General features: G+C 34.2%; 1 protein-coding gene across 1 annotated transcript in view; it reads left to right on the plus strand.

Moving 5' to 3' along the window:
- The first annotated feature begins 546 nt into the window (after positions 1 to 546).
- SecS (Sec synthetase) overlaps positions 547 to 9,036 on the plus strand; it is an 89,509-nt gene continuing 81,019 nt past the window's right edge. Inside the window, exons 1-3 of the mRNA XM_090390061.1 lie at positions 547 to 670; positions 1,246 to 1,400; positions 7,476 to 7,594. Of these exons, the coding sequence (XP_090246187.1) occupies positions 557 to 670; positions 1,246 to 1,400; positions 7,476 to 7,594 (388 nt within the window). The 5' untranslated portion in view covers positions 547 to 556. The remainder of the gene's footprint in view (positions 671 to 1,245; positions 1,401 to 7,475; positions 7,595 to 9,036) is intronic.

The raw sequence follows: 9,036 nt of genomic DNA on the forward strand, positions 1-9,036 counted from the left end.
GTATGCAAAGTATGTCATCAGGACAATACAGACAAAGGAGAATTTTGACGGCATTTACACATTAGGATGTTTTCCATGCATTGGGAAATGACAAACTAGGTGTTTGGGCTTTTGGATTTGTCAATGGTGATGAATAGCCAAACATGTAATGTGCAATTTGTATCTGTCAAATGCAGTCATGTCCCACATTAATACAAATGCCTAAGTTATCAAAAATAAATGTAACTATCATAAATATCTTGTATTTATGATTAATAATAATTGGAATATAATATTTTGCATCTAATATGCCAAATATTTTTCCAACATTGCTTAATTCTATGGGACTCAAATTTGAACATAGAAAGTTCAAAGTTACATCCCATAGAAATTTTGTTAGAATGTATGTGTATTGTGTAAATGTAAATATACCCTGAAACTCTAATAAACATCATGAGTTTTGGATTCCTTAAGCAGGAATTTATATACGTGAAATGAGTCTTTATAAGACTTTTAAAGGTAATTATTTCATGTACAATTAGCTCTTCTTTTACCTTATAGGAGATATTATCTAGCCATGAATCCTGCAAGTATTGCTCATGCACAGAAACTTGTATCGGATACTTACCTACAGCAAGCATGTCAAGCAATTTCTTTAAGAGAAAGCAGAATCAGGATATTATTAGAACAGGTAAATTGTTGAAATGTAATAAAAGTAGCATATAACTCAATGTAAAGTGGTAAGAAAAATACTGTAAATTGTTGGGGGGGATTGGTTGAATTTTTGAGAAATATATTGTATGAAATGCTTATATTCATTTTATTACATTTATTATTCAGAGTACCACTTGATAAACAACATTTATAAAAGGTCTCTTCAAAGACCTTTTATAAATGTGGGCTACAGAGCTTGGAAACCAGGCACCTCAAAGGTGATCTGATTGAGGATTACAAGGCTCTGAGAAGGATTAGTAAAATTCATTTGTTATGTTAATTTATTCCTTGAACTGATAATCTATGTCATGAAATTTTGATTATTTTGGTGGAATCATAATATATACTTTGGTTTTTCCTTCATAAATGTGTACTGCTAATATTACTAATTTAGTAATGCGGTATAAATTTATACTTTTCATTTTTTCAATTTGATATCCGAAATATTTTATTTTTTCATTTATTATTATTATTATTATTTTTATTGTTGTACATACATGAAATAATGTTTTGTGAGGATTTTATTTTTATTTATTTTTTTATTTAATATAGAAAAAATGCCCAGAGGATGGTTGGGATGAGCCAACCATTGAACTGTTGCTGGCTCAGTTGGCTTTAATGGACAGCAATAATTTTCCTGGTAATTGTGGTATTGGAGAGAGGGAAGCAAGATTTGCTTCTCAAATTGTTGCTCGTAGGCATTTTAGGTAGGTAGGAAGATTTTTATTCTGAATTTTATTTGGTGATACTTTTTAGTGTGTATATTTTTATTCGTATGAATGTATATATAATTTAATAGCTAGTTCAAGATGTAAATTCAAATTAGTGAATGAATTAAATGAACATATTTTTTTAACTGTTTATTATTAATTTTTGAAGATTAAAGAAGTGATTGCACCGGCATTATAACTGTAGTGGTTGTGATTTATCTAACCCTCAAGATAAATTTTTGAAGTTAATTGAATTATCATTAATGTTTCTCCCAGAGCAGTAATATAATAAATACTGTGAAAAAAGTGTAAATTAAATAGTTGTGGTGGGGGGATTTTCACTCTATGTAAAGTGACCATGAGTCAAATACAAATCAATGAATAATGCTGTAATAAGGTTCTTTTCAAAAACTTGGTTAAATAAAAATAAATCGCATTAAAAAATAGTATATTTTTTGATTGTTTACAATAATATCAGTTTACACTGGCTAACAAAAAAAAAAAAAAAACATTCTCATACCTCTTGAGCAAAGTTTCAGATTCTAAAGGAAATTGATCCACGATTCCAGAACCAAAATTATGACGCTATCATATCTCCATTGAAAGATACTGAGAGTTCTATAACTTAATGAATGACCACTTTCAAATATAATAGAATAATACATATGCTATTTCAGAATAAGTCTTATTAATTTTAAAATATTTTAATCAAACACAATGTTCTACATACATTCTGTTACCTCAGAAATATTTGCCATCTTGGAAAAGCAATACTAAGTGTGTCCTGATGTTAGATAAAGGGTTTGATGAATCAAAACATTCCTCTTGCTTCTCACTTACATCTTCCAAATTTCGAGGGATAAAAAACTGAGATGAGAATGAAGAAAATAAATTTTCAAAGAAAACCCATATCTTTATAACATTGCAGATGGCTTGAAGGGTGATTGCAAAGCAGAAGGCAGAGGGTTGTGATTAATGGATAGTTTTTAGATTGATGTAACATCCAAGTGGTCCAAGAACTGATCTTTGGGGTCCCCAAGGATCAGTTCTTGGACCACTGTTGTTTCTGATTTTTATAAACAACATTGATGAAGGAATAGAGAGCATGATGTCAAATCTGCAGTTGATGTAAGGATCGGGAGAGTCATTAATGATCAGTGCCAAGCAGCACCCCTTCAGGATTACTTGAATTCAAGAATGGTCAGAAAAGTGGCAGCCAGCAGTTGCTATTCTCAAATTTGGGGTTGCTGTACCCAAATGTCTTATACTTTGGATATAGCAAACTCAAAAATAACTTATGCACTTGGTAGAATGAATTAAAAACAGTATAAGAAGAAAGGGATCTGGGAGTTTCGATATGGGCAGATGTGAAGTCTCTGAGCAGTGCAAATAGGAGGCCAGGAATTCCCGTGGTACCCTATTGATGATTTATTGAACAATATCCTGTAGACATAGGGAGATCATAATCCTACTGTTTAATGCAATAATGTATAAGACTACATTTGGAATACTGTATCCAAGTCTGAAGACATCTGAAAAAACAAGACATGAGTATCTTGAGAGGGTCCAAAATCAGGAAACTCACGTGGTGATTTTGGCAAAAGGGTGACTGTATAAGGAAAGATTTTGATTATGTGGGCATTCTCTTTATGCAGAGTCTTAATAAAATTCTTCATTAATTCAAGCTTTATAAGCAGAGGTTAAAGAAGAACCTTTTTTGATCCAACAGTAGTTGGATCATACTACTATATAGGATCATATAGTCATGCAACAGAAAAACATTTGTTTTTCTGTTGCATGACTATATCACAAATATAGAAATAACAGTATTTTGTAAAACTACCCTGTAGACTAGTGAGTAATCCAATTATTTAAGATTACTGCAGACATTCCAAGCAAAATAGTAGTAGTGGCATGTGATGCAAGAGAGCAAGTGTATGACCTTATGCAGCATCAGCCAAAAAAAAAAAAAAATTACAAAACAATCCCCTCTAAATATTTGTCCAGTTCCTCCTTAAATTTATTTAACTTATCAACTTCCACAACGACAGATGGAAGTTTGTTCAAGCAATTAACCACCCGCTGGCTAAAGGCAAATTTCCGCACATCTATTCTACATCTATCCTTCCTCAATTTCAATTTATTCTCCCTTAGGTTCGTAACCTGAACAGGTGGAAGAATCCCATCAGAATTCAGCGTGCTCAACCCATTCAAGGCCTTATATACCTCAATCAGATCACCTCGCAGGTGCCTAGTCTCCAGCTGCTGCAATTTGCAGAACTTAAGCCTCTCTTGGTAAGAGGATCCCTTCATTCCCCTCACCAATCTTGTTGCCCTTCTCTGTACACGCTCAAGCAAATCTACATCCTTCCTAAAATGAGGCCTCCAGACCTGCATGCAGTACTCAAGGCATGGCCTGACCATTGCCTTATACAGGCAGACAATCACCTCCTTTTCCCTGCTAACAAAATTGCTGTATATCATTGACAACACCCCATGATCTGCCCTTTCAGCCTGTCTGCATTGCTCAGAAAACTTCATATCTGACTGCACAATTACTCCCAGGTCTTTTTCATTTTCTACCACCTTAAGTGTAGTACCACACAGTTGGTACATTTCTCTGGGGTTACTTCAATCCATATGCAGTACTTTGCATTTTTCAATGTTAAACTTCAGTTGCCACTTCTCAGCCCATCTGTCCAAATTTTCTAGATCCTGTTGCAGTAACTCACTGCCATTACTGTCATTAACAACCCTGCCAACCTTTGTATCACTGCAAACTTCGATACTAAGCCTGATATACCTTCATCAATATCATTGATAAATATACAAAACAACAGTGGACCCAACACCGAACCCTGTGGGACTCCACTAATAACAGTAGTCCACGAAGAGCAGCACCCATTGATTACCACCCTCTGTCTTCTCCCACTCAACCATCCATTTATCCATTGTAGCAACTTACCCTTAATACCATTCTGCTCCAATTTGTACAGTAGTCTTCCATGCGCAACAGTGTCAAAAGCTTTCCTGCAATCCAAGTATATGATATCAAAATTATTTTTTGCATCCAGTTCCTTTGTAACCACATCATAATAACCAATCAAATTTGTCAGGCAAGACTTTCCCTTAACAAACCCATGCTGTGTCTGAATTATTGCTGCAGTCTTGTCTAGATGATCCTGTAATGCATCTTTAACCAGTGACTCCATTATTTTACCGGGAACAGAAGTTAAACTAACTGGCCTGTAATTACTCGTGTCACCCTTTGATCCCCCTTTGTGAACTGGGGACACATTTGCACATCTCCAGTCCCTGGGAACCTCCCCTGAGTCCATGGATGCTCTCATAATTATGGCTAAGGGTTTGCTTACTTCCTTTGCTGCCTCTTTTAATATAACTGGATAGATCCCATCCACCCCAGGTGCCTTTCTTATGTTTAACTTCAACAATTTCTCCCCCACTTTGTTCTCAGTTATTACAAAATCATTAAGCACCCTGTTACAATTTGATAACCTTGTGGCATTTTCAAAGCTTAATAACTCGTCATGTGTGAATGTAGATGCAAAATACTCATTCAGTTTGTTTGCTATCTGAGCAGGATCGTCAACAGTCGAACCATCGATATCAAGTGGACCAATCAGATTCATCCCCTTCCTTTTAGAGTTTATATAAGTAAAGAAATCTTTGCTGTTTTTCTTAGCATCCTTTGCCAAAGATTTCTCGTAATCTGCCTTTGCCTGCCTAACCTCCTTTGTGACTTGGATACAGACCAGCTTATATCTATCATAGGCTTCTGTGTCACGTGTTAATTTATATGTACCCCATGCATTTTTCTTCTCTGCCACGAGTCTCATTAGTTCATTTGACAACCATTTAGTCCTAAACCTTGAACAATATTTCTTAATAGGTATGAAATGTTTAGTAGCTTCCACTATTAATTCCTTGAATGCTTCCTACTTAGAATTTGCTGTTGGTATCATCATCAGTTGGTCCCACTGTACAGAATTTAAAAACTGTCTGAGACCACTATAGTCACCTAAAGTCATGGTACTTTATTGCATTCAGGACCTTGGACAATACTTTCACACTTTTCTTTCAAGCCAGTGATATGAAGTAGGTAGCTGATGGGAATGCATTTGCATCATGCAGAAAAACTGCTGTTAAACTTAAATTTGAGGCATCAGTAAGTATACGTCATCGATTACGATTTTGTTCGATGCCGAATTCATTCGGAAGATTACTAATTCTTTACAGAAACACATACCATCTTCATAACAAAATATTTTGAAAATGCTTTGTGATGTTACCGTAATTTTAGTTCCTGATTCAAATAACTTCCTCTACCAAAATGTAGAACCAAGGAGTTCTGCTTGCTCTTTAAATAAATTAAACCTTGCTATGTTCATTGCTGCTTCTTTTACGTCATGATTTTGGAGGATGTAGTATTATCAGATCTTCGTTATGTGGAACAGGCCTTATTGCAGATGATATATTAGAATATTTGATGGTATATATATGCTTTTTTTCTGGACGTCCTAATATTTTTGTCATCCAGAAATAACAATCATCACTGTGGTTGTGTGGTTCTCACCACACCATAGGAATAGCAAAAAATATTCTTTTAATTTTCCCAGTTAGCCACATTCTCAGATTTATGGTGCAATATTACAGCACATGTGTGGAGCTGAAATTCTGTCCTGATCACCAACCTTGCAACCAAAGTACAAATAATATGAATGTTTAGTAATACTATAGATTTTCTTCCTCTGAGTTTTTGTTGTAAACCATCCATATATGTAATAGAAATTGTCAGGGTGATTCAGACACTTCCTTTTCTTCATCAAAACTGAAGAAATGAACAGTATACAATAGATATGCAGATGAACTGTTCATGTACTCATACTAAAACAGATAATAGATAACAACAAACTACAACAGATAATTGTCACATCTACTTTCCTATACTTTATTAAGAAATTCATATTATGGATAAACACAAACTGTATAGAGTAGGGCCCACTCATATGGTGGGTTAGGTTCCAGCTGCCTGCCGAAAAGTGGAAAATAGCCTTTTTCCTTTTTTTTTTTTTAATACATATAAAAATCTAATAACATGTTAACAATATCATACGCTGTAAACAGACTGAATCACAACAATAAAATGGTGTCGGATGCCTTTCTTGGACTTAGCTGCTGAGCATGTCATGCCGAAAAAGCGGAACGAGCGCCGAACATAATGAACATGGATATAATTGAAAACTGCCATATTAGCAGAACACCAAAAAGTGGGGCCCTACTGTATATAGAAATTGCAACTTCAGGTGAAATTTTAAGAATTATTTTCAAAATCTGTGTATGAAACTTGAACTGCAAACAGCTGATATATTAGTGGAGATAAGAATCTTATCTCCACAATATTACCTATTGGCCAGTTATTAGTTTAATTAATCCATTATAAATTTAGGCTTCTCCTTGGCCAGCTTGTTGTTTAAGTAATTACATAGCCTGGTAGTTTAAGTAATTTCATTTAAGTAATTACAAATTTAAGCATCTCCTTGATCAGTTGGCAGTATAAGATTAATCATGAATATGAATAATTAGTGGTATTATAGGATAAAAACACTATATATCACACCAAAATGCCATAACTGTGATTCATAACTATTTACATATTTCTCTGTGTCCATAAATGTGCAGTGTTATATGTACAGGTTATGAAGGTTTTTTTTTTTTTTTTGGAATTTATGTAAAGGGGGGGATGCTATTATAAGATAATCCATTTAGCCCTGAAGGTTTGTTGCCTCCGCGGAAGAGGTCAAATATTCTTGTACAAAAAATAAATAAATATTCATAAATATCAAAAGAAAAAGAATACTGAAACTATATAAAACTGATAAAAATTATATCAGTGAGAAGAATCATTTTTAGTTAGTTTCATAGACTGTTAATCCAACATTTTCAAATAAAACAAATCAGTTGTGATGCCAGTTAACGTCAATAGTGAAAAAATTTTTATCCTTATGAATTATCGTTATATATTTCAAGTTCAACCTTAATTCATTTTATTAGGATGGGACATGGAATTGGAAGATCTGGTGACATTGCTGAAGTTCAGCCTAAAGCCTGTGGATCTAGTCTTATGAATAAGTTAGCAAACTGTTGTGTTTTAGATATTCTTAGACTAATGGGTGAGTAAATTTAAAAAATTTTATCAGTAAGAGTAGTTTTAGTAATAATAGTTTTGTGCATTTTAATGCATACAAATCATTCTGCTATAATGTGTCAACTCACAAATGTGCATTTAAATTTATATGCATATTTATTTAACACCTTGTCTATCATTATATGCACAAAAATTTTAAGTTACATGCATGAAACTTGTGCATTGCCACATTTTTCAGTTTATGGGTATTGTGAGTGTGTTGTATATTTTGATATTGGTTTCTGTTGTATATTTTATGTGTGAAAATTTATATGCAGTTTTTATATATAAGGCATAGCAATAAAATTTCTGGACTTTTGCAATAAAAAAAATATAAAAGTGAAAGAGCTTAAAAATGGTTTCATTTTTATTGAAAGTACTCACCACCTGATTGAATTCACTTATTCACTGTTCTAAAAATTTCTGAGAAAGAGTCAGCAAAGGCATACAAAGAGATGATGTTCAGTTTGACTGTTACATTTTCCTTTATGTCCTCAACATCCTGAAATCTCTTTCCTTTGAGGGAAGTTTTCACCTTTGAAAAGAGGAAGAGGTCTGCTGGTGCTAGATTTGGAGAGAGGGGGGGGGGTGGATGGTTGATTTGTACCGTGCAATGTTTCATCAGAAATGTCTTCCCAACAAGTGTGGAATGGGCTGGGACATTGCTGTGCAATAAGAACCAACTGCCTTTCTCTTGAAATTATGCCTTGAAGTGGAAATTGTGCTTCAATAGTCTTTGAAGTACCTATACATAGAACACAGCATTGACTCTCTTCCCTTCAGGTACAAATTCCTTATGAATCACACCCTGTTTGTTTAAAAACATAATTAGCATCATCTTGATCCTGGACTTCTGTAAATTAAACTTTTTAGGCTTTGGTGATGATTTTAGAATCCACTGCATGCTCTGACACTTTGTCTCTGGGTTTTATTAAAACATCCAACACTCCTCTCCAGTGACAATACAGCCAAGGAAATTAGGACTGTTTTGATAAGTCTGGACGAAGTCATCATGTGGCGATACTCTTTGTTGCTTATGCTCATCTGTAAGTCTGTGTGCCACAAATTTTGAACACACCTTTCTTTACCTTAAATCTTTGTGTAGAATTTGACTAATTGTCTTCTTATTCATATCCAACTCACCATCATTCTGAGAGTCCAACAATGATCTCTTGCCACAATTTCCAAACTTTTGCAACTCTGTCCTCATTTCGAGAGTTTGATGGATGCCCACTTCACAAGCACACTGGTGTGACAATGTTTCATCACAATAAACAGTTGTTAATATTTCATGTTTCTGTCATAGATTTTCCCACATTAAAGCAAAATTTGATATTCTTTCCTTGCTCCATTGCAAAATAATGACACGGAACATTAACTACTAATGAAACCAGTTGGTATTTGCAACCTGGCAGCCTACTGGACAAC

Source organism: Mastigoproctus giganteus, chromosome 2 (genome assembly GCF_048544385.1).
Source record: "Mastigoproctus giganteus isolate SK-2022 chromosome 2, ASM4854438v1, whole genome shotgun sequence".
Lineage (NCBI taxonomy): Eukaryota > Metazoa > Arthropoda > Arachnida > Uropygi > Thelyphonidae > Mastigoproctus > Mastigoproctus giganteus.